This window comes from Pleurodeles waltl, chromosome 3_1, assembly GCF_031143425.1.
Source record: "Pleurodeles waltl isolate 20211129_DDA chromosome 3_1, aPleWal1.hap1.20221129, whole genome shotgun sequence".
Lineage (NCBI taxonomy): Eukaryota > Metazoa > Chordata > Amphibia > Caudata > Salamandridae > Pleurodeles > Pleurodeles waltl.
The window spans coordinates 806,464,130-806,491,782 of record NC_090440.1 but is presented as its reverse complement, the minus strand read 5'-3'; the positions used below and the strand labels follow the sequence as shown (position 1 = coordinate 806,491,782).

The 27,653-nt window shown below is 42.3% G+C and overlaps 1 protein-coding gene across 10 annotated transcripts in view; it reads right to left on the bottom strand.

Annotated features, from left to right (window-relative positions):
• Positions 1–27,653, bottom strand: part of LMO1 (LIM domain only 1) — a 514,229-nt gene that overhangs the window by 38,236 nt on the left and 448,340 nt on the right. For all 10 annotated transcript variants that reach the window (XM_069223677.1, XM_069223678.1, XM_069223674.1 and 7 more), the window contains one exon: positions 759–884. In XM_069223677.1, the coding sequence (XP_069079778.1) occupies positions 759–884 (126 nt within the window). The remainder of the gene's footprint in view (positions 1–758; positions 885–27,653) is intronic.

Sequence of the window (27,653 nt, the reverse complement as noted above, 5' to 3'; positions counted from 1 at the left end):
TTTACCAGGTACAATTAATTCATATTAGAATTTGTATTATCTTGCCAGTGTGCTGCATGAAAAGAGTGCCTGGCAAAATACATATGTACACAACACATATTGATTAATATGATAATGGATTGCATATGCCACTTTAGCACTAATTATAATAGGGCTGAAAAATTCTGGCATTTGGGCAAACCCAGATGTGCACAGGGGTTGGAATTATGAGCTGTGCAGAGTTTATCACATAGGTAGGTACCAAGTGCGATAAAGGACGCTGGCCTGCGGTTTCCTCGTGAACATAACAGCAGGTCAAACCTGCCAAATCTCACCGAGGGGAAAATGCATTGAAAATACCGGAACATGCAGATTTTGGTGCAGAAGGCAGTAAAACCTTTATGTCATACACTGTTCGAAATGGTTTAACTTGAAACATGCAACATCATTTGTGGCCGCCGATAAATACTGAACACCATGGTATCGGATTTTGTCGTCAGTCATTAATTTTAATTTCGCATCCTTCGGAGCACTCGTAATTAGGCACAAAACAATAAAATACGTAATCATGGAAAACGTTTAGCGCAACCACGCTCTGATTTACATGGGGTAATGCCCTCTCTACAGCAGGTGTGTTTAAAGCTCTTCTCTTCTTCGGCCCTAACTTCCACTGGCTGTGGCCGATGGCCTGCACCTCGGCTGATCGGGTTCCGTTTCCTGCAGGTGACAACACACGTTTGCTCTTGTTTTTTAGCAGGAGTGAACCTCTGTGTACGCACCTCTGGTTGCAGAGCTGGCAGGCGAAGCAGTCCAAGTGGTAAACATTATCTCTGGCCCTCATCACCATCTCGAAAGCAGGGATCAGTTTACTGCAGGCTGCACAATTCCCAGTGGTACCGAAAAGCCTGCCAAGAAAGCATATTCATTAGAAACAATTTTAATTAAATGGTGGAAAGACTAATTTAGTATAATTAGCAGCATCTAATACTGTATTCCAATAATAGGCGTCGCAATCTCCATTTTGCTGACCAAACTGAAGGGTGTGGGGGGAGGAGGAGAGCTACAGATAAAATGTATCCCTGTGTAGCTTCAACACCATCGTAACATCTATTTTGTACAGGCAATGAATTGTGGAATAACATATGTACACTAAGATAATTAAAAAAAAAAACATTATCGTAAAAGTATGTAAGACTGTATAAAGTAAACATGTTCACCTTCCATCAATTATGTAACAGACTGCGAACAGTTACACATTCAAGCCTCAGTCGCAGCTCTTTAATTTTACGAGATGGAGCTGTGCCACGTTAGAAACATTCTACATGTTTTGGTTGTTCAGTGTAGATTGCCCTGCTCTGTGGACTGTACATGCTGCTCTGCTCCTTCAGGATAATTCTACCTATCGCAGTACTGCTTAGTGCCACCACATGACCTGAGTGCCCTCCTTCTCCATCCCTTCCACCCACACTTTTGTTGCTTTCCCTCCCACAGGGTCACGCCTGCTCCTTCTGTCCTGACATATTTTAATGATTTGCCCAGGGCATTTAGCCTAGGTGTCCAGGTGCGGAAGTTAACTATGTCCCACCTGTTTTGACCTATCCGGTTCTGGAAAGTGCCTAGAGCCATAATCTCTGAATGGACTGCTCCTCTGTTGCTCCTGGTTGAACACGAGCCACATTTATCTTGGCTTCATGAAACTGCTCTTGGGTGGATACTATGGCGATTTATCCTGTCTGTAAAATGAAGCCTGATCTTCTCATTCCTGGATAGACCCTGACAAGCAAAGTCTGAAATCTGCTTGGCACTGCTAAATCTCCATGATATGCTTATTATGTGTATAGGCCTTGCCTTATTTGTATAGACTATTTATTAGTCAACCTGCACACCGAGCTATGACATTTAGAGCCCAGGCTGCTTGTAAGCACTGCATGTTTGTGGACTGCTCTGTCTTACTCCTGGTAGACTCTAAAGTTCATTTACTCTGGCTGAATATCCACCACATGATCTGTAAACTACTCATCAATGATCCTGGACATATTCTATAATCTATAAGGGATTCTTGCATCCAGTGCATGCCCATTAGTTTGTTCTCCCATCACTTTTGTGTGGAACCCACCAAATGTCTACCCCAGCTATACATGTGACCAGTGCATTCATCTGGGTCAGTATTCCATTGCTCCACAGTAGTCACTCGAGACCTTTCACAATAGGTTTGTTTTCCTAAGCATAGAAGTGTGCTACTCCTTCTCACTCCTCAATAGACTCAGATCGTTTACCATGACTGCCATTATACAGCACATGCTTCTTGGTGCTCACCCATCGCTACCGGATGGGTTATATAGACCATCTACCATGAAAGGAACAAAATAACCTAATTGACATCTCCCAATCAGGCTTTCGAGCCAACCACAGCACAGGAATTGCACTGATCACAGCCATAGATGATGTCGGAACAATCCTCAATCAATGGGAGATTACTTTACTGTACCTCTTTGATCTCTCAGCAGCATTCAACACTGTCTCTCTCCACACTCTCATCAACATACTACACAACATAGGCATACAAGAGAACACCCTCAATTGGATCACCTCTTTGCTCACAGGACTCAGTTAGAGCATGCGGCCGCCTCCCTTCACCTCTGAACCCAAAAACATCATTTGTGGCATACCCAAAGGATTGTCCCCCAGTCCCACGCTATTCAACACCTACATGTCTCTCCACACGGACATCGTCAGATCTCACAGTCTTGAAATCATTTCCTATGCAGACATACAGCTCATCCTTCCACTCACTGAAGTCCCCTCCAAAACCACCAGAAAAAAACTTCTGCAATGCCATGATCAACGTAGCCAACTGGATGAGAGATAATTGCTTCAAACTCAACTCAGACAAAACAGAAGTAATGATCTTTGGGAGAAAAACATCCATCTAGACCCACCCCCATGCCGATAGACCACGCACACAACCATGGCATCATCCTTGACCTCAAACTGACATGAAGCAACAAATCAACATTGTCGCCTCTGCTTGCTTCCACATTCTCCACAGAATCTTCAGCTGGATCCCTATCAACACCAAGAAAACCATCAACCAGGCCCACATCACCAGACCCCTCGACTATTGCAACAGACTATGTCCGCATCTCCCCCCAACTTCTCAAAAAACTCCAGACCATACAGATTGCAGCAGCCAGATTCATCCTGGACCTCCCCAACTGAGCCCACATCAACCACCCACCACCTCAGAAACCTCCAATGGCTCCCTATCAAGAAAGGATGCTAGCTCAAGATCCTCATGCATGCTTACAAAGCCCTACACAATCAAGGACCGGCCTACATCAACCATTGACTGAACTTTCATCAAACCTACAGACAACTGTGCTCCTCCTCACTAGCCCTCGCATACAACTCCATATCCATCTCAACCACAGCCGTGGCCACTACTTCTCTTACATCACTGCAAAGACCTGGAACAACTTGCAGCTCCACCTGCGAACAGTATACTCCCTGGTGGATTTCAGAAAAAAGCTCAAGAACTGACTCTTCGATGGAGACCTTGCACCCCAGCACCCATTTACCACCAGGGATGGCAGTGTTGCACCCTATAAATACTGATTGGCTGATTGATTTATTAAATGCCTGCATCCAGTACATGCCATAGGCAGCTCCTCTGTCACTCTTGAGTGGGTTCTATATACATCCGCTCAATCAGCCAACACAATAACTGAATGCAAAGTGCATGTGTTCTGTCACTCCTCCTCCTCCATTACTTGCTCAAGCGCAGTAAGTTAAGATAAGATAATATCAGCATTCAGGTCATTCACAAATAGCACCAAACTCCTTCAACAATTCAACCATCTTCCCACCATGCACTGCTGATGAAGCAGAGTGCCACCCAATTCACCTCATCATGGTTATGAAGCACTATGTGCATGCATACACTACAAATCCCTGTCTCCATGTCTATGTGCAGTCGCAGTTTGGATGACAAACTGTATGCTCCAACTGAATGGGAACAAAACAGAAATAATGATTTTAGACCACTACTCTGATCCAGTCGACATTCCTCTACTTCCTCTCCTTTTGGAGGACTTGCCTCCTCCCAAGAAATACCTTAAAAGTCTGGGAATCTGGTTAGATCCCCTTTTCACTCTAGAACATCATGCCAAGAAAATGTCTTGCTTTGGATCACTAAGACTGCTAAGAAAGGTTTTTGGAATACTGCCTCCTCTCGCTAAAAGGCTTACGGTTCAAGCAATTATTATGTCTAAACTTGACTATGGGAATAGTTTGTTCCTTGGCTCCCTCAAATTTGTGACTAAGAAATTACAGGTAGTCCAGAATGCCGCAGCACGCCTCTTATCAGATATTCCAAGGCATACCTCTGCTAAGCCAGCCTTGGCTTCCCTCTACTGGCTCCCTGTGGAGCAACGTATAAAATTTAAAACTTTATGCTTCATTCATAGATCACTCCATAATAGGGGTCCGCAGCTATTAAAAAATCTTGTCACCTTCTATAAGCCCAACAGAGTCATTAGATCTGCCACATTAGCTTTGGCCACTTTGCCTAAAATCAAAAAAGGTAGATGGGGTGGCACCACGATGGGATATTTTGGGGCAAAACTGTGGAATTCTCTCCCTCTCAACATTCTGCTACTTAGCCATGAACTTGATTTCTGAAAGGCCATTAAAACCTGGCTCTTTTAGGCATTATTGTCCTGGCCTCGGTTTATGTTGTTGTCCTTCAAGCGCTGCAAAGCCTTTCGGGTAGATGGCGCTATACAAGTCAACTTACATAACATAAATCATCAATGCAGTACTCACAACCTCTTGTATCTTACAAATTACATCATCTCAATGTTGTCATAGGTGTCACTCGTATCAAAACACCATTGGCATACTTAGTTACTCAAAAGGATGTTTTCAAAGCTGGTCCAGCCCAGAGTCCACTGGGCTCATCCAATGGCTGTATGGACAGGCTTTGAGAGCATGGACTGGCATCACAAAGGCCTTGACATAATGGGGCAAGCAGACCATCCTCTGACAGAGAAATAACTATCAATAGCTTAAGTGAAAGAGATAATATAGCGAAGAAATACAAAAACATACAGATCCTGAAAGGATTAGAAGAAAAAGCTCTGTAACTTGATGAATAATGTATGTTACGCACAAGTTATGTAAGGGGTGAAACAGAATGACACAGCTCACAGTGCATTAAGTAATCATGGGATGAGCTGCACGAGGGGTTAACTGCGTGTTCCCAGTTCGTGCTCACTGTGTACGGAGGGTATACCTCGTGTTTATCAGCATCACAGCTGTGCTGACACCGCTCCTGATTAAACAAAATAAGGAGGCCCCGGACACAACCGTTTGCATTGTAACACAATCTCTTTCCCGACCCATGCATATGAAAATGGCCGGCTAAAAGGAAACTCTGGGGTTAGACAGATGCTCCATTAACTATTTAAACAGTCATCACAAGACCCATGAAAAGGATAGTAGGCGCCGGATATACGAGGTATTTAAAATACAGGGATGCAGCTTCCCCAGTGGAACAGCTGACAATGTTTGCTCTGAAACTGAAACCTTGTTAGTTTAGGTATGTGGACAAAAAGGACCTCTTGTTGTTAATATCCACTGCCCTATACCATGGTTTTGATGTCAAAAAGACGCATGTTCACATTCAGCTTACCACCTGCTTCTTCTTAGCCCAGTGTGCAGAGGACCACGGCAGAATAAATTAGCTAATGTTAGTAAATTCGGAGAGTAGGTGCCGGGTGCACTATACTCGACCCACAAAGTAATCGCTCTGTTGCACAGTGATTGGTTTGCCACCCAGGAATATTTTGGGGGAAATACATTGATTGGCCACAGTGCAAAACTGATATCTGTGAGGAATGGAAAAAATAGTGCCTCATGCATATTCATGAGGCAAGAGGAGGCCGATGCTTATCTGCAGATCGCCATTCCTCAATTGGCATTTGCAAAATGTTGCAATTGCAGCCTTTGTGCCTTAAGGGCCATTAAAAAGTAACCGGTAAAAGCTAGAAGATAATAGAAGGAATGTTCAAATTAATCTCAGCCACAGGTGATTGCTCTGTGCCCCATTTCGGCCCATGTATTTTTTTCAATGAAAATCCGTCTTGGCCCTGCTCCAATGATATGACAAAAGTAACTGTCCTAATGCAAAGGGCACTGAGCACTGGGGAAAGAACATGCAGTAGTTCTCAGGATAGCTATGTGCTCTCCTCATGCACACAACTGAACTTCAGTAAGGGTAAACTGTCCTAATGAGCATCTTATACGTTGTACATGGACACCACTCCCTTTCAGTCATAGACATTCCAGCAGCAATAACACAAACTAGTGGATTTTGTAACATCCGTTAATTCCCAAAGGTGTTCTTTGCATTACAGATGCAGTCAGTTTTGACGAGATCCCTCTGGAGCCCTGGCCCTCTGGATACTGCAGACTTTTCACCACTACCTTGGTGAAGGCGGTTCTTTGCTCATACTGGCAGATGGCCAGTCTGCCAGCTAAAACTTAAAGCTGATCAACTGACTGTTCCAAAGTAATGTGCAACAAGGGTGCAGACAATTTCAATACCAGGGCTACAGGCAAGGTAAACAATATTACTAACTGAGAAGCTCAATGTGTTCAAAGAGTGCTGCTTTTTTCAATTCCTGATTCTCATGAATCCTATTAATTTCTTTAAAAAACTGGTTCCTTTAGGTTTTGTCCTATTTTCAAAGTAGCTGTAGTAAACCTACATATGAAGATGAAGCCAAGAATATGGTAACTTGATGAATCTCCAAGATGGATCTGGTTCTCATCCCATAAGATGATCATGCTTTCCATTCTCAAAGCGTCACATCTTCATGGAATACTCCCTCCACTTTGCAACAAGCCTTTACATAGATATATTTTACTAAGATCATGAGAGCCCAGGTAATTATTGAGTAAATTCTTGCAAAATGTTTACCCCACTCGGTATTTTCCCAACCCAGTCACTCTGCAGAAAAAGCACCCTTTGATATAAAGTTCAAAGTTTTTGTGATAATTTAGATCTATGTACAATTGGTGCCTGGGCCTCTCCACCATGTTTGGTCAGGGAGTTCACCAAAAACTACCACATCTTCTCCAGTCATTCTGACAAGTGTCAGGGACAGGCGGAATGGAGTTTAAACATCTTTTCTGGCAGATCAAGCCACCATGCTCCTTGTTGGCCACGTCTAATCTTTGCTCACTAGTACAATGTTAATGCAAAGTGCGTTTCTGGCTACAGAGGCACATAAGTCTAATCCAAAGCAAATTTGGCAAAGGCAGGGTCCCGGCTCCCCATGGGCCTCCATTACTTTCTTTAATTTACAGACAGTAGCAGCGTCAGGCTGAGATCAAGCTTCGTTCTACAACTTCACCTACATATTGAGTGAGGGTGTGGCATTTGAGAAGGCTGGAAAAGATCCAGCCAGGTGGTGGTGCTGTTGCTGACCAGCAAATTTGTATCTTCTTGGGTCTGGTGATGGAAGTTTTCCTGTTTTTCTGATGGAACACTATTAAGGGACAGCTTTACCAGTTGGTGATACTGTTGAGAAAGTGTGACGTGCTCACCAGACTGCAACAAGAGAAACCAAACTAAAGATGTACAATATATTGTAAAGATAGTGACAGGTCTTCTTTGCTAATATACAGTCTTGCAACCTGCTCATGCCACCTTTTGAAACCTATACACAGACTACACCGCAGATAAACATACCACCAAACAATGAACCAAAGGAGTGAAAAATGTACAAATTAAACCACCAAGAGCAATTAACCTTGTATGTCACAATATCAAGGTGTAAGAAACTGGGTTACTAGTTAAGAGGGGTGATTGATCCACTCAAGTAATATACACAATCCCTGTGAACCACAAAGTCACTAAATAAACCTGTGCTTAACCCTCTAATAACTAGGCACAAAGAAGTCAGTCTTCAATTAGAGGCAATGTCTAAAGTACTTATGCAGCACTCAAACAGTAATAACGTAAAAAGTAAATAAGACAACACAAGGAAAAACCCACATGAATTAAAAAAAAGAGTCAATTTTAATAAATTATCTAATACCAAAAAGACAAAAGTCATATCAGTAGAACCATATTTATGATTTTTTTTAATTAAAGGTAAAAACCAGAGCCTTAAAGATTAAAGTTGAGAACACTATTTTAAACCTTGCATCCACACACTCATAGGATTGAGGATATAATGCTTGTGACCTTTTTATGTATTGTACATTCAATCAGAATTCATTAAGTAGAGTTAATCTACAAATACAATTTAAATTTACAGTGGAATGTTTTTTCCAAAAAATTGCCTGGAGTGCTAAGCCTGCAGATTGAGGTCCTGGTCACGAGTTATGAGTAAATAAGTGCAGAGATTGTGAATGGCCAGTAATATCTATTCCAACAACATCTCAGCACATGTTTACTCACATTATGAATTAAGCTCCATGAAATGATGAATAACCGTGTGGCCCCAGATTTACTGAGCAATTTTTCACAAGGTATTCTTATTTCTTTCTAACATGCCCAAGCCTTGTCTGAGAATCATGCATGCACCAGGTAAGGGGTCTTCAAGGGCACAATTTCCTGAAGATGTACCAGTACAGGGACAATCTGAGTGTGGGGACAACAGACCACTTGTGATTGAGGGAAGTGGAATTCAACACAGGAATTTCACTCTGTTTAACTTATTATCTGGGCCTAACAATGTTACTTAGAGTTTGCCAGATATGGGACATGCTCCAAAAACGACTGATGCTTATTCTATTTTGAGTACATACTTCTGCTAAAGATTGGCAGATATCCTGTCTTCCCTAAGAAGTAAGGCAGTCGGGATATCTGCCAATTTGTGGCTGAAGGCTTGCATCTTTTAAACTCTGAATGATCCCCTAAAGTTTGGAAGAAAATCACAGCTTATCTTCTGGGGGAAATATTTAAATGTGCACGTATTTCCCTGTGGCAATTTCTCCATCCAATTACATAGTGAGCTTTGCAGTGACTGCCTGTTATTGAACAGACACTCTCACATCACGTACAAAGGAAACAGGTAAGTTTCTCGTTTTTCAACGAGAGCTATCAGGCTATGCAGTCTAGCAAAAACTGAGAGCTGCCACTTGAGCTATGGGCTGTATGTGATGGATTACTCGAGAAAAGCTTCACTCTGACCACATTTAATGTTTAACGTACTGGGCAAACTAAAGTAAAACATGGTTTTGGTTCAGGCTAACAAAATAGCCTGGCAAATGAAGACAAGATGCCAATGTACAGCAGAAGATCATTTGTACCAATCTGCACCACAATGTTTCTCCATTTATTGTTCAGATCTAGTTGGAACAAAATACATCATCTCACATCTTTTCTGGACCAGCCTGGAGAACATGGACAGCAGGCCCATTTTCCTTTTTTCTATGTTTAGTAGAACAGACTAGCAAAGTGCAAAATTTCTGCATGTGATATAATAAACATTTGGTGAGTCGGTGTATTACTGCAGCACACGCAAGAAGTATTAGAAAGTGTGGCTTATGAGCTCATGTGGCTGTGGTCCCAGGACAGTGGGATCCTCTTGACAAACAAGATCGTGACCACTTGAGGCAAGAATGTATATGTAGCTAAGTAGACCAGCAAATATATACTAAGATCTTTTGCAGATGTAGTCTGAATCTATTCAGTCTGTAAAGCAATGGAACTGTGCCTCCTGTCAGTGTTTTTCACTTGGTGAATTGATCAGACAATAAAATCAGGCAATTGGTTTTGTGATTAAAGGATTGGCTTTGCAGATGCGGAAAACAAACTATTGCAACCAGGATCCTGCTCTGATGGGTGGTTATTGTTTTCCAAATCTTCTTGTGATTGCGGTTCATGTTTGACACACAGACCAGCAATGTATATTCCGAAAAGTCCTTCTGGTAACATAACTTTAAACATGAGAGGATATTAATGTAGCCTGCCAACTGGAAGTCTAGTACTTCATAATTTAAAGTACTTGAGAGGTATTAATTCTACAATGCCAATGTGTACCAAATGTGGCAAAGTAGATAGGTGCTCGCTTAAGTCTTACAACTATGTCATGCCTGTTCATCCCTCTGAGTATTTCTAAAAGGATCCTATCAGGAATGTGGTTCCTGCCACTGCAGCTGTTTCCTTGTATACATTTCAAAGTTAAACCCTCGGCTTTAGTTCACTTTGAACATATTTCTAGCATGTTGGCTCCTCTGCTCTGCTCGCAGTTAGACCCAAAGGACATTTCATACTAAGAAAGATGGATAGACGCCACAAGATTCCAGGACCCTTATGCAGTAACACTGATTGCAATGTCATGATTTCCTGGCATTTCCCACTGTACACACTGTCACACTATAGGTTGTTGAATGAGCTGTTTAAGTGTAGCTAATAAATAACTACTCTATGTACACATTTTAACTCTGGGTGTGATCAAAATAGTCTGCAAACCGTAATTTCTAAATATTACTCTCTTCAACAAATTCGTTTTGCTGATTTGTTTGGTTCCTCCTACTCTGAGAAGGTATGTGAATACTCATTTAAGTGAGATCCAGACAAGGGGATCTTGTCTGAATTTCTGAGCAGTCTAGTGTGTAGGCCTCCGCTGGAGTGGCACTGGATTGTCTGCACCTCCCACATCCGATCTCTTTGCGGAGGAACACAGCACTCTTGGCGAGGAATGAGCACAATGAAGTGGAGTAGACATTGATATGTGGAGATGTAGAGAATCAGAGCATTTAACCATCGACCCATGGTCCATGCAAAGGACAGAAGAGGGTGACAGTACTCAGTCCCTAGATGTATTAAGGCCTGTGTGCATGCTGTTCAATGTTTGCAGGCTAATAAAATGTCCAAAAGGTTGTATTGTGTGCTGACTAGGACAAGGGGTTATCTTCACGCAACCATGGTTGTAAGCTTCCTCTGTCTATGGGTGAGCCTACTGTCATCTATCAATGGCAGTGGCATGTGATATCCACCACTGCTTACGTAGACTGAAGCCACCATGTGCATATGCATCTGTGCACTTCATAAAGATGGCACAGACTGCCTATTTTTTCCCTGATACACGGATCAGCAATTCGGCCTGCTCACAAATTGTAATACATCAGCTTAATGTACTTATGTGAGCCGAGGGTATAAAGTATACTGATGGCTGTGTCGAGGGTTTTAAGATGAGAAATAGCAGTGAATGGAGTGTTGTCTTACTGGTGTTTCAGTCTGGATGTTTCACTACTAAGCACTTCCCTCCCATTTTCATAGTGGCATTATCTGTGCTTAGCCCCCTTTCCTCTACTTGAATACTTCTCTTCCAACAATGCCATGAAAAAAGAAGCAGGATGACTGTTCATAGACATTGACTTTAAACGTTTTATGTTCACAATGTAGATTTTAACGAAACTTGTGTTGCTTTCCTGCTAATAAGTTGTAACTGTTTACACCCCTGTTTAACTGGAATATATATTAAATCATTGTGTTTAACCTCTGATTGTTTGTTTACACTTTTATATTTTCCATGGGCAGAGGTCCTTTAGGATTATGAGGATGAAAGTAAAATTGTCTCACATATATGTGAGAAGATGTCGTGTTACGTCTAGACATCCCGACTTTAGAACAAGTGAACCCGGTTCTATTACCGACGGCGGCCCAATATCCCGTGTTTTTGAGAAAATCACTCAATCTCCCCATTCCCAATAAAAAAGGGAACAGATCTTGTGTAAGGTAACCGGTGCTCATGTAAAGAGCGCGAATGCTCCTGGGTTAAGTTCGAGCTATATAAAATGCAACCCTCCTGCCCCCACCCCCCACAAAAGTAGCTTTGCAATTATTTACCCTATCTAAAGATAGAAGGCTTTCGTTTGCAGTAATGACAATTATCTAGGAGGCGATACGACAGTGCCCCCCCCCGCCCACCCCCACCCCCATAAGCTGTCATTTGATCCAGACAGTTGTCCTTCTGACTCTTGAGAAGTTGGGCGAGTTGGATCCCCGGACAAGGGATTGGCCCTCACCCTGAACGCAGGCTTCTTCAGTCGGAGTCAGGTAGTCACCATTCTGAGCTGGGTCTACAGTGTCTCACATATTCTTTCAAGTACTTTCGTTTTGATGTCTTCTTAAGTCCGTGTATCCGTTGACCACGAAGTTTTGAGCAACCTGAACGTACACTTGGACAATTTAAGCCACCCCCATTTTATTTGTTTGCTGTGGAAATACACTGATAAGAGTGTATATAGGTATTTTTTATCGTGATTCCCATGTGATGCAAGCTTTAATTACAAGTTCTGTTTGTGGAAGGATTGCATATCCTTCTGAAGGTAACAAACACATTCTATCCTTTAATTAAGGGAACATTCGACTTTAGACAGATGAATAAGTTGCTCGCATGAGGGCAGTACATCTGTGTGCTTGCATTCTATGCTTAGTTTGTCTAACAGAACATTAGGAAAACATACATATATGCTCTTTTCATATCTAGATATTCGTAAACGAATAAGAAACCACTTTCTTGCATTCTTAATAATAGGTTGTCTAATCCATTCAGTGATCAGTGGATAGTACACATGGGTGCTGGACCTGCTAGGCGCTCCGCAATACATGCTTTAGCCAAATATCTAAATAACTATAAAATTTAAGGATGGGTAGAAAGAGTAGAAGGGAAGGAGGGGGGGAGGGGGTTGCACAAACTGTGCACTTCTCGTGCCTTTGCATTCGTCTCCAGAAGCCCCAATATTATATTTATGTTGCTGTTCTGGCACTCTCAAACAGGATGTCCCAAATAACATGCATTACAATTGAGTTAGTTTGCACGATTTTTATATTTCTGTCTCTTTCCCTAACGTTTCTCACATACCATACTTGCGCGCCTTTACCAACCGTGTCGAGCACCCCGCCATCCAGTTTTCTATCCTATATCTGGATAACCGTAGTACCCTATATTTCTGCCAAGTAATTAGCTCTCCCATGCAATAATCAAGACAGGCACAATTACAAAACACTGGGGCATTAGGTGTCGCTCCTATAATCTTTCATTAGCTGGTAACACCAGCCAACAAAGTAAATAACTATTATGGAATAAAAAGAAATAGGAAAACCATTAAGTGAAATTTGTCGGCAAAATATTTGCTGCTAATTCTTCAGGTAAAATACTCTCATCTACTTTGTCACCCATGTTGTGGTACTGAACAATCCATTGTAAATTTCTGTTTGAATTTCAGGACTTTCAGGTACTTCCACATGACACAAAAACAGTCACTTTTTCTGAGTGCTGCAAAAGCCATGTCCTTTACGTCTGCCCTTAGACTTACAGACACCTTCTGTGCAGCATGCTCCGACTTTCATTCACTCCATGTTGAGGGTGCATACAGTTCAAATGCATTGCAGACTAAATAAGATGGAGTGACCAAATTTTAGTGGATTCTCATCCGGTTTTAGAACTCCCACCACAAATCAGAGCATTTCTTTGACTATGAACTGGAATATTTATTTTGGCATAACCACAGTTTCAATAAAATCAGTTTTTAAGCTGCTATATATGCCCCTGTTAAAAATGATCATCTTTTGCATGGTTTATCCACGGATTTTGCATTGACAGTTTTTGCTGGCTGTGGAACTTTACCCCTGCTAACCGGTGGTAGAATGCCTGTATTCTTCCTTTCAACATGATGAAATTGCCATACTCCTAATTGGCATACTTAACTTAAAATGTACATAGGACTGTAATTTAAATGTCACAAGTGGACTGCAGCACCCATTGTGACATTCACAACATGACAGTGTAAACATGACTGCAAGGCCTACCCTCTGCAGCCTGGCTGTGTAGCTTTAAACTCCAAATTTGACCTGTCAGAATAACCTCTTTTAACAGGCCTAAACATTCCCTTTAAATAATAAGAAGTCATCTGTAATTAGGCCTTACTGCCCATAAGACAGGGTGCATGGTATTTAAAAATAGAACATGTAAAGGTTTACTGTTAAACATGTTGTTACAGTGAAAAGGCCTCAAAATTAATTTTACGTATAGCAGGTTTGGTTGTTCCATAGGAACACATTGGCATACAATATTATGTTTAATGTTATATCTAGCCAGGAAACCCCAACACAATTAATTTGTGGACTTAAATATTTATTTTATGCTCAATTCTCTGGTGAAGTTGGATTTGTAATACATATTTTGGAAAAGGCAATTTTAGAAAGTTACGTGCCTAAAACCTCTGCAGGTCTCAGTCAGGCAAGCACAACCCCACAGGAAGAAGAGCTGCCCCAAGAACTGGTTGAGAGTGACCAAAGAGGAGGGGTTGCTCATTTTCCTTGGCATACCTCGGGGTGGGCACATAGGCTCTGCAAAAATGAAGAAGGGTTTTACCATCTTGGATATAGACAGAGAGGTGCACTGTGGGATTGTTTGGATTAGAGAACACAGAAAGTGCTGTAAAAGTGGGTAGGAATGTCCCTCTGAACGTTTACCCTATTGGTTAGGAAGGGGACAAGAGTCACCCATACCCACAATCTAGTGCAAGCCATAAATGTGGCACCCACGTGCCCTCATCAGAACAATGTTGGACCCACAGAAGAGAACTTGACCTGCTGTCAGTAACCTCAGAAGATCCTACACAATTGGATCTGTTTTGCCTCTTGTACCCAGGACAATGAAGTGGACTCCAGTAGTCTAGAGGCTGACTTCCTCTCCAAACTACAGGGACACAACACGCTACAAGAGGTCTTTTCTGCAACTGCCCTGCTGACCATTTCCAACTGGACCTGTCTGGACCCTGCCGGAGGCTTTTGCTTAATCCCCCCCACCACCACCAAGTGTTGTCCCTATGTGACAAAAGTGCATTGCGGCCAAATATTCAGATTGCTCCAGCTTGGACCTTTTCAGCAGCAGCAAATCTGATTCAGTGGGACCTCACAAAGAAGGTATCCAGCCTAACAGAGCCTGTGTCATCTACAGCCTGCAGCCTTGCCCTGCTGGAACAACCTGAGCTGCAAAAAAGTGACTGAGTTCGAAGGTAGAAATCTTTACCGAGTCCAGGAACGAAAAATATCCATCCATTGAAGAACCTTTCTTGGGCACAAATTTCTAATTTCGCCCATTCTGAGCTTTTCTGCCAAGTCAACAGCTTTACAGAGACCTCATCTAGTGGCTATTCGGTAACATGGAGCCCTATTTGGCCACAGCCTACTGCCTTGCCCCGCTGATGACTTTTGAGTTCCAGCTGAGAGACTAAATTCGAAGGTAATACCTCTCACCAGGTATTCTTGGTTTCTACATCTCCCACGTGATCCATTGCAGTCAGTCTTAACTTGCATCTAGGTACCAGTCAAGCACAACTAGAAGATTGTGGATGGCGCTTAGTGATTTTTCATCCTATTTTAACAATTAACCTCTAAAAACTCGGATTTCCCTTACTGGATTTTTTCATTCTAGTGTAGTTTTATTTATTAAAATTTACCCAATGTAATTAATTTGATATCTACCTTGTGATGTGTCATGACTTTATTACTGTTTTGGTTCACCATAAATACATTACACTTTTTCTCTGCACCATAGCTACCAGGAGGTTGAACTCACTTTAATTTAGTGACTTTACTATTTCACTCTGACAAGCGAGTGGTTATTACTTCAGGTGAGTACTCACCCTTTCAACTAATAACTCGATTTATTACAGCCCCCACCTAGCTGTCCAATATGTTAATAGTGTGAAGAGCTAAACAGAAGTGGGCATAAGGGAAAAACTGAACAGTTAAACAGGGAACGTTTTACTGTGAACCGTCATTTGACAAGAGACAGATATCTAGAGAGCTGCAGCATTAAAAGGTACCAAATCATAACTTAGTTCTTGTTTCTAAATGTTTGTCACCCCAATGTTTAATCAACTTCCATCTGGCACGGTTAAGACATACATAGATTATTTAGATTTCTTTGTTAGAAGGTCCATCGCATAGCTGTCTGGTTATTAAAGACAAGCAAGCAGATAATCGCAACCGAATGCTTATGAGCCATAATCCTCTAATGTATATTTGGTAGAAATGAAATGTCTGACAGGCCAGCCTGCAAAGTGATCATCATTTGTGCTAGTTAGTGATGGTAAATGGCACACACAGACCATCATTCCTTATGTAAAGTGAACAGATATTGACACCTAACAGAACCATTGAATTGGCTGTTTTGTTCAGCTGTTCAGCTGTCACAGAAATACAATATGAGTGCATTATTGCAGATACAATTGGTCATTATTGTTTCCTGCCACTCGGGTTTGTATTGATATGAAAACACTCCTGGACATCTATATCATATCTGTCTACTAGTATCGTTTGCAAATCCTTCTACCAAGTAGTCTGCTATCTTAATTTTGATGTGTTTGAAATGTGTTGGAAGAACAAGCACGAACTCCAGCATATATAAGGATTTGCACCATGCCACATGTCATCTTCTTGTCTTTTTTTATGCCACACATGCTTGCCTCTGGAGATGCCCCTAAATAAAAACAAATTGTACTGATATCCTCTACAGGACCTAAGCAATAAACATTGCAAATGCATGAACATTGCAAAAATATGCCAGATATCTATATGTACAATTCATTCTTTATTTATGGAGTTTAATTCATGTGTTGTTGCCCCATAAATTCAGATGCATGTTATGGATGGAGACATGTAGACATAATACATTGTTCTGGTACACTGAAAGCAGGATATACATGTACAGCGGAAATAACTCATCCCTCACAAAGGTGGTGCACTGCAGTTGGCTAAGAAGGCGATGTGTGGGTGGTAAGATTGAAGTTGAGCTACATAGAAAATTGAGATGCTGTCACATAAAGTTAAGCACTGCAGGGTACTTTTAAAATATAGTCTCTGCCAATATTTTGGGCTTAGTGGTGTCTTAAAGAATTGAAGAGCTGGATTAATATGATTTTACCACCGTAGATAATGGAAAATGGTTGCCTGTCATGGGAACTTTGAAGCATTGTTCTGCTTTTTGCAGGGAATGTAGCAGCATTTCTTGACAGGTTTAAAGTAAACAACAGAACAAAACAATAGCACAAACAGAGCAAACAACACAATTAAAACATAACAAGGAACAACAGAGCAAAACTTTCAAAACAGAATGCAACACAATGCCCACATTAAAAAGCAAAGATATCACATTACAATAATACACTATGAAAACACAGCAATACAAAACTACAACAGAAGACCCCGCCACCAGAACAAAGGCCATCCAACAAAACACATGAATGTTCTAATTGTATATTAATACCTCCACAAAAGTGTGTTTAGAATATGGTGGTAAAAGGTTCCTGCACCAAACACTGCATCAATTTACAGCCAAAGACAAGAAATTACATCAAGCAAAAATGATTTGTGATCCAACCCCTTCAGCCTGGTCTGAGCTTGCTGCTGGACCTCAAAGTGACCATCATTTGCAGCATGCTGCCTCACACCGGTCAGGTTAGGAGGTACAACCTGTCCCATTTTTTGAGGTATCTGTGGCCACGTGGGGAGCTGTCTTTTCGAAATTCATGTTACGATTCGTTGATGTGGTATAGCTCAAGCTCACCTAATGTTTGGTGATTTTACGATGCAGCTGCTCTTAATCAAATGTGTGTCCACCAGGATCTCTGCGAATTTCAGAAAGCCATATATTAAGGTATTTCTGGCACTAATATTATATTTATGGTTAAATAGGGCACACAAAGTCTACTACAAAGCCATTAAACAATAACATAACTATAACAGACGAAATGCAATAACAAAGTAGCAAACCAACTGATGAACAATTTCAACGATGCTTATAAAACATCCACCCAAGGTATGAAGAGCAAGCCATAGCTTCTCCTTACTCCACAACATCCCCTCTATACTAGCAGCTATCCTTTCTTTAGTTGAACCTACAAAGGAGTAAGAGGTCTCCAGATTATCACAGAGGATCAGAGCAAAAATGATCAAGATTTTAAACTGCCCTCTAGCATTTGTCAAGGACTTTCATCTAGCATTCAGTTCCAAACTGATTGGATAGAAGTTTGGGAACTCCCACAAATGAACACTTTAGTGTTCCTAAACTTCCAAGGAAAACCTCACTTGGGAGGTTTCCCTCTCGTCTTGTGGGATTTACTAATACAGATTCCTCAGATATCATGATAGAGAAATTGGCAATATCAAATGCATTTACACCTGCCACGAATCCCTTGTGAACTCCTTGGAGTAGTAAAGGGTAGGTATCTTGGCTCATACATGTATGTTTATGGCCAAAAACAATGTTGTCAATAAAGCCAGAGAGGGAAGAAAAAAGCAGTAGTAAAACCCACTGAAGGAGTGGGAAGTAGGTGTTTCAATGTATGGTTTGCCTTGGAAGTTTAAGAACACTCACCAACGTATGATTGTGAGTATTCCCGAAATCCTCACTGACACCTTTACACTTTAGCAATGGTCATAGATTGGGTAACTCCTCTTCCTGGATCTGAAGAAAATCACCCCAAAATTTGATGAAGGTGCAGGGTAAGACCTTCACTTTAGACATTACAAAATGCATTTGCATAGGAGTTTTATTTCTTTATGTGGACGTCTACTCTATGTAGAACTCCCACAGGCAGGATGTAAGCCATCGAGATGCCACATTATAAATGGTTGTGTATACAAAAAACACAAACTCGAAAATAAATGTAAAACTCCATCCAAACTTCTTTTTTTTAAACAGGGCCCTATTTATTTTGAGCTGGTATTGACTTCAGAGCTTAAGCAGCAGGACTGGTTATCCAAAATAATGCTTTCTCTGTTTAGGTGGAATAATTCTGTATTACACTGTTTGAGGGTGTTTTTTTTTCTAGATTCTCTTTGACCATGTTTCAGGTGTAAGGCATTAAATTATAATGTCCAACTAGCGATAAAGAGTCGAGAAAAATACTCTTACCCATGGTTTTCTATAGACTGTGCTGTAGATTGATAGTATCTCTGTCTTGTTTCCTGTCTTGAAATGATTTAGCCAACCTCTACTTGTTATTTTTAGAAAAGAGGTTCAATCTATATTGAGAATTATCAGAGGTCGGTTTGCACAGCTAAAGTAGCTGTACTGATGTTTAGGTGAATATTATGTTGACGTATGGATGACTGTGTTTGGCGAACCCCAGGGCACTGAGGTTTTCCCTTGGATCATCCACTCATTAATTTCCGGGTGTTTCCTGCTCTCTGTGCTAGGGTAAATATAATGCTAGATACAGATTTAAAAAATAAGGTCTTATCACACACTGATGGCATTATATCAGTTCAATAACCAAGAGTGAATAGGGATCAAAAGTACATTAAACAAACTAGGTACAATCTATTCCATGTAATTCTAGCTCATCTGCTCGGTTTCAAGTATGAAGCTGCATTAAGTCCCTTTGAGATATTCAACGCAAGTCCAGTTTTCAAATGACCATCTTGAAAATGTTTCACACAGATATTTGCATTAAGCCTAACACTGATATTCTGTGGTATTTTTCAAAAGACTTGAAAGCGAATATTGCAGAGTATGCGCCTGAATAGCAAACATTGCTTCTTTACCAGACACAACGAGACTGACCGAAGCTCCAAATATTTATTAAAGTATAAGGATGCAGGGATTTTAAGTTCTGATGTTTGAATGCCAGTGTGAACAATGTTCCTAAGAGATTGTGATGCTAAAATTGGTGGAGTATGTGACAGTTAAACGTACATTGTTCACGATGATTTTTAAATGATTTGTTTCTTGCTTGTTTAGAGTGCCGTGATGCAAGGCCAAAAAACAACTCTTTTGTGTAGCATTTTCTGCTTCTTTACATGTTTTGATACAAACGAATTCCATTGTTACAGCACATTTGATTCAGTGTACTATGGGGCATCTCTATAGGTCACTATATTTGAGGTTGCCAATTTATTGAATTCTGGTAGACAAAGCTCGCCTTGTTTAGATGTGCCCAGATAGAAAAACATTTTTGTATAAATTCAAAAGGCCATGGAATGCTGAAATCTTGCTGAAGGGAACTTGAAAAGCATCTTTCAAGAACACTGTGATATGAATTGGCATGGAAATCAGCCCACGCAGATGAAGTGGAGTTTACAGACATTATGGAGGACACAGTCCACTCCCCTTTGTCCTTGACTGTATCAGGTTCCCAGGGCACTGAGCGGACTATAGACCTGTTTGTATTTTCCTTGGTATATCTAATAACAGATGCTAGGAAGAGGGAAGAACCACGGCGGAGAAACTTCAGGGGCCAGTACTCAATAGAAACTAAACATCTCTGAAAAGAGGATTTTTTTCTCGCTGGGAAAGCTGAATTGAAGGCAATGGCAGAAAAACGTGTGTGCACAGTGATGTGATGTCTTTGACATAATACCACCATCTTCGGGTACAGGCAAGTGGGCCCTCACACAAGTAGCCACAATGGAAGACTAACTACAGTACTAGATCACTGGTGGCCTAGGCCATGCCACCATGGGATATGTCCCATTGCATCACAATCGGGACCTGTCCCTCAGTCCCAGAGATCTCGGCCCTCATGCAAAACTCAAACTCTTACACAAATGGGAGTATTTTCATCCAGCAGATCTGTTGTCATGTCCGTTCGGAACTCACTCCAATGTTAGGCTCTGTTGATAAATGTATTAATCGGGGAACGGTACGAAACAACTTTTTCCTTGTTGCCTTCATGGGCAGCAATGGACATTGAACTACACATGCCCAGCACTGAAAGACTCTTAACCTAAACACTGATGCGAGTACACTAGCTACACTCACTAGTATTGGTTGGAAGAGGCAAAGAATCTACCATAAATAACTAAATAAAACTAAACTAAATAAAAGAGCCTCACTAGTATTAAGCAGACTCAATGCAGCGTAAATGTTCTTTCTGAAGTGAAAACAAGGTGAGAGGACACTGGAAACGAATGAGTTGCACTAGGTCAAATACATATTTGACTGAACAATACCCACAATCCCAGTTCAAAAACAAGAAGAACAATAATCATCAAAATTAAGCTGCATCTATCGCCACACAATTTTGTGTGCCCAATTCTCTCAGAGAACCAACTAAAACTGGCACACAAATAGCAAGGCATCCCTTGATTGAGTTCGCATTGCCATGCACACCACGACTGAAAGGTGCCTATGCAGACAAGCATAGAGATCAACTAATACCACTACGAACTGAAAGATGTTACACAAGTACACTGAGTGACTGGCTTTATCACTCAATATAATATTCACGCTCTCGCTCATTTACTGCCCACTTCCTGCAGATAATGCTCATGGTTATAGGGAGCACATAGGTATTAAAAGTAAGGCGTTTCTACCTCCATAAAAATCATGGACATGCAGAGCAAGGAAACACAAAGGGGGTCATTCTAACCCTGACGGGCGGCGGAGGCCGCCCGGCAGAGTTCCCCCCTCCAGAACACCGCTCCGCGGTCATAAGACCGCTGAGGTGATTCTGACTTTTGCACTGGGCTGGCGGGCGGCCGCCAAAAGGCCGCCCGCCAGCCCAGTGCAAAAGAGCCTTCCCACTAGGACGCCGGCTAAGAATTGAGCCGGCGGAGTGGGAAGGTGCGACGGGTGCAGTGGCACCCGTCGCTTATTTCAGTGTCTGCAAAGCAGACACTGAAATACAAAGTGGGGTCCTCTTACGGGGGCCCCACGACAACCCATACCGCCATCCTGTTCCTGGCGGGAGAACCGCCAGGAACAGGATGGCGGTATGGGCTGTCAGAATCCCCCATGGCGGCGCAGCAAGCTGCGCCGCCATGGGGGATTCCCAGGGCAGCGGAAAACCGGCAGGAGACTGACGGTTTTCCACTTCTGACCGCGGCAAAACGCCGCGGTCAGAATGCCCTGCGGGGCACCGCCAGCCTGTTGGCGGTGCTCCCGCCGACCCTGGCCCCGGCGGTAGTGAACCGCCGGGGTCAGAATCACCCCCAAAGTTAGCAAACATAAAGTACTTCCAGGATCTGATATAAATATGAGATTTGAAGTAAAAATAAAGAGGAAAGTCGAGTGACCAGACATTCCAAAGATTGACCCTATGGAGGAGCAACTATTTTTTAGCCACTGATTAGCACCAAGAGGCCTTAGGGATGGTGTACATAAACTGCTTTACCTAATGTAACAAGCAACACAATAATAGTAGCACCACTGTGTTTACTAGTTACTCCACAGCTTTTCTACAGACTCAATAACATAATTGGAGGAACCTGGTTTTGCCGGTCTTGTCACTACAGAAGATCCCAACTAGTTTGTTTTCATTACTTTCAAGGATTGGCTACCGAATTTCTTTATGAGTTGCACACTTGATGGTCTTAATATCAGAATGTATAATAGGTGGAGGGTGGCCTTGTAAACCTTAGGGGTAGTAGTCAGAATATGGCATAATTTAGGGAGGCCTGAGCCATAGTTAACATATTCTATACAATGGAGTATGTTCCATTAATTGTACTGTATTTTTTAACTTCCCCAACAGCTTTACCTCTTTGCTATCAATGATTCATTGCCTATGAAACAGTTAAATAATAAAGGGAGCAGACTATGGCAAAGATCATAGATAATGACTGGATGGTTATCTTGTTATCCCATTTTTATGCTCTTCATTCAATAGCTGTCCTCCTTATTCTTGCGTTTGTACGTCCTCTCAAGTGCATTTTCGTTACCATAGTTTTTATTTCTACTGCTGACAGGAACTCATTTTGTGTTTCAACACTCTATAGGAAGGCATGTCTTTCCAAGCTCTTTCCTCGTCTATCCCTTCCCTTTCACATCCCACTCCCAAACCCTCTTTACAGATTTTGCCCCTCCTCTGGTCCTTTCTCATGTGCCCTCAACTTCCCATACTGCATGATTTTTTATCTATTTTTTATGATGCCCCAACAACACCTGCTCACTATAACTTGGCTGTTTGCTTCTGTTTGCTTATGTGGTATAGTATGCATACTTCTTTTAATGTATAAAGTTTGTTGGAAATGGTCCTTTTTGCAGGGTTAGTCCCAGACTTTTTCCTTCTTCCTCCAATTTCCTCCTATTTCTTTCAGATCTGTTTTACTGGTTTATTGTCTCTGCGCACTTTACCACTGCAGATCAGTGCTAAAATGCAAGTATTGCCTGTGTAAATTGTATCGTTGATGGAGTTATCCATAATTGGCACAATTTACAGGCTCCGGGCACCTCTAGTGCACTTTACTAGGGACTTACTAGTAAATCCCTAGTAAAGTGCACTAGAGGTGCCCGGAGCCTGTAAATCAAATGCTACTAGTGGGACTGCAGCACCGATTGTACCACCCACGAGAAGCCCTGTAAACATGTCTCAGACCTGCAACTGCAGTGTCTGTGTGTGCAGTCTTGAATTACCAATTCGACTTGGCAAGTGCACCCACTTGCTAGGCCCAAACCTTCCCTTTTATTACATGTAAGTCACCCCTAAGATAGGCCACAGGTAGCCCCATGGGCAGAGTGCAGTGCACTTAAAAGGTAGGACATGTACTGGTTTGTTTTACATGTCATGATAGTGAAATACTGCCAAATTTGTTTTTCACTATTGCAAGGTCTATCTCTCCCATAGGTTAACATATGGATTGCCTTTAAAGATCTTCTAAGTGTAGTTTCCAATTGGGAGCAGATAGAGATTTGGAGTTTGGGATCTCTGAACTCACAATTTAAAAATACATCTTTTGGTAGAGTTGGTTTTTAGATTGTCTGTTTGACAATGCCACTTTTAGAAAGTGGGCATTTTCTTGCTTAACCATTCTGTGACTCTGCCTGCCGGTTGAATCAACGTCTAGGTCACACTGACAGTTGGGCTGTTTGTTTATTCCCTGTAGACAGTGACACAAAGGGAGATAAGATGTGTCCTGCATATCCTGAACTCTTCCAGGGTTATAGTGGGAAGGAAGGAGCTGCCACCTGCACCTGAAAGTGCTGTGCCTGTCCTCACACAAAGCAGTCTCTGACCCCTTGGAGTGCATCTGAAGCCAGGCATGGGCAAGGCAGGATCTTGAGAACAACAGAGACTTTCCTTTGAAGTTTGCCTACTTCAAAGGTAGAAGTGAGTAAAAGTAGTGGACCCAAAACTCCAGACTTTTAGAACACTTTTGGATTAAGAACAACCTCTGCCAAGGAGAAGAGCTGGAGGAGGAGTCTTGCCCCTTTGCTGTGTGTGCTTTGCTGGGTTTGCCAGCAATTGCTGCTTCTGTCTTAAAGTGGACACAGACTGGACTTTGCTGTGTATCCTGCTTGTGAAGTTTCTCCAAGAGCTTGAAGTAGAGCTTGCCTCCTGTTGGAAGTCTCAGGGATATCAAAGACTTCAGATTTATCTGCCTACAACACTGGGAACTGTGTGATTTCTGCTGCAACAGAAGTAAAACTACCACAACGTCGACAACAACGCCGCTGCCTGCACTGTGACCTGACGACACCCACTTTGCACTGTAACCCTCGTCTCACCTTTGCCGCCACCTGACGCAGTAATCGAGCCACTGCTTGCACCGAGAGATATGAGCCCCGCACTTTGCATCGCTCACACCGCAGCCTTGGTATCCCCAATGCCACCGCTCTACGCTGACACCAACACCGCTGCCTGCACCGTAGCCTGAGGACACCGCTCGGAGGTACACAAAGTACTGTCCCGTCCCGCACCGCAGCCTCGGTCCACTGACGCCAGAACCATCCTGCACCGCGATCTGTGGGCGCCACACAGAACCTGCCCCACATCGTACCGCAGCCTTGGGCCTACTGATGACATCGCTTCAGAAACAATGACGCCGCTGTGTGCACCGCCACCTTCTCACCGCAGCCCTGGTCTCACCAATGCCGCAGGATGCCATCACTGAACCACTGCCTTCACAGTGACCTGTGGGCACAGCATGTCACATTGTCCCACTTTGCACTGCAGCCCCGATGTCAACAACGCCAGCGCTCAAGACTTCGTCATCAGTTTGGAGTTCGATCTAAAATGCCTGTGACTTCAAGTGCCCGATGACCCTTGCACCGAACTCCAGAACCGATGCCCACTAATGCCTGCCGACGCTAGCAACGCGGCATTCCAGATCTCATTGTGAGGATCACAACGCCCAACATTTCTAAAGTACTGTTTGTGGGTCTTCCCGACACCGTAACTGGCCCTGGATGCCACGGTTGGCCTGAACTGCTGGATTCAATGGTCTGCCTGAACTGCTGGATACGATGCCGTGATAGCCCTAGAGGGAGCTATCAACTTTAAGGAACTGTATTTTTAAGTAATTCTTGTGAAATTCATAACTTTATTACTGTATGTTGGATTTTTCTAATTTTGGTCTTGTTTTACCCAGATAAATATTGGCAATTTTTCTAAAACTGGTGTGGTGTCCTTTTGTTGTGTTTTCACTGAATTACTGTGTGTTATGTGCAAATGCTTTACACATTGCTTCTGAGATAAGCCTGACTGCTCGTGCCAAGATACCAAGGGGGTGAACAGGGGGATAACAGGGGTTATCTCAGTGGGGTATCTCCCTTACCTTAACTAGAGTGAGGGTCCCTACTTGGACAGGTTGTAAACTGACTACCAATCAGACACCCCATTTCTAACAAAGTTTTCTTAAACTTATCTTTATTACATATTTATACATCATAGCACATACTTCATTTTGATCAGCATACAGTGGTTGGTCTATGCAAGCACGTTAAGGATACAGAGCAGATCAACCTAATTGTCCAAGGTGATGTGCTGTAGAAGAGTCAGGTATCGTGTGTATGGGGCTCCTTGTGGCACTACCCCGCATAGTTTAAGGTACACATGCCACTCTGGTAGTTGATCAATAAGCGCCCTTGGCCACCTACTGGTGTATCTCCTTTTTACTCTGTTTCTTTATTTTCCATTTCTCCAACCTGGGTAGTTAGCAATAGGCAAAACACATATTAGTAGACCTTTGCAAGTAAAAACTAGTTAAAAAGAGCCAACAATATAATTATATTAGCTGAAAATTCCCCTATCGCGGACTGCTTAGGTTATAGTGTCTACTTGTTTCCACATTTTAGTATGTAGAGATGTGTATTAAAAACAGAGTTGCGATAATGATTTTTGTAGTTATATCATGCATGTTACAATTCAAATTGTCTCTAAGTAAGTACCAAGGAAGCAAAGGAGGCAAAGACTGTAAATTCTAACACAAGTTGTGTTTGTATTTAATTCATAGAATTCATTTTACTTTTTAAAAACATTAAGACTTCAATTATTATTGTCAGAGAAAAAAAGTGAGGGGCGTCATTACACGTAAAACCAATCTGAGAAGAAATGTCCTGTACAGTGTTGTTCTATTTGTTAAACTAAAAAATAGACTAAACTTTTGAATTCGTTGAAAACAGCTAGGTAAAAGAAGAAATGCTAACACACTGTAATCTCCGCACAGGCGTCTTCAACTGGCTAGAAAAGCTGCATGTTTTGTTTGGAATAAACATCACTCTCTTTGCAAAATCCTTTTTGCGTTCCAAATTAGTCACTTACGAACACGGGAGCCGCATTCAATATAACTAGTGGGCCGCTGGCAGGTCAGCTCAAGATTATGGTAACTTTGGCACACGGATGTGCTCATTTTAAAAACAAGTCCCCAAGAGTTCTTATAGTGATGGGACTCTTGATTGAGCGCCATTTACTATTACTAAGTCTTAAGAGCCTTTTCAAAAGGTTTCCAGACAGGTAATGTTCTGCAGTCCATCTACTTCTGAGATTATATGGAAATGGAAAATAGTAGGCCTACCAAATTTCTAAAAATTTTTTGTAATGTTAGACTGCTACTTCACAGTAACTTTGTCTGATGACCCGAGATTCTTATAGCTCTGTTTCCCTCGCTCTATTTGTGTATAAAATAGGGATGATTTGAAATGCACAAACAATCTTGCATGCTCTGCGCGGCAGCCGTGGCTCGTGGCAAGCAGAAGGGGCGGGGAGGTGCGCAGAGGGTGCGGGGGAATGAAAAATTAAATTAAAAATCATTTTTAAAAACCACTTACCTCCATCCCTGCCGCCGCACCGCTCCATTCACTCCTCTGCTGCAGGCACAGGCTCCCAGCCTGCCCTGCGGGCAATCTGACACGGCCAGGCAGACTGGGAGCCTGTGCACGCTATCCACAGCTCTTCCTGTGTTGCTAGGCTGGAGACAGCCTACTGCACATGTGTGTTTGGCTGGCCTGAGACGTCCGGCAAAACATACATGTGAACTCAGTGCTTGTCACAGCCTGTGGCCCCACCCCTTTTACCAAAAACGATAGTAAACAGACTTTATTATCATTTTTTGGTAAAAGGGTTGCAGCTGCCGCTGCTGGTGAGAGGGCGACGCTACTCCTCCCTAATGTAGGAGCCACCCCTGCTGTGCGGTCTCATGACTTTTAAAGCCTTTAAGACCATGCTTCCTACTATAACTTTACCACTTTGTAGCCTGGTGAGAATGCCAGTGGTCAAAACCCCTCCGTTCAAATTTTGTGTAATACATTTTTTTAGTAGCAACGTAATGGTCATTAGAGCATCAGGTTTAGTGTCACTGGGGCCATTTGTGTCGCTGTCTTTATTTATCCAAAGGAGTAGAGATAAATGGGTGTGTATTGCTAGCTAACATTAGGACCCATGGTACCTTGCTACAACACTGTGCAGTAAGAAATTAG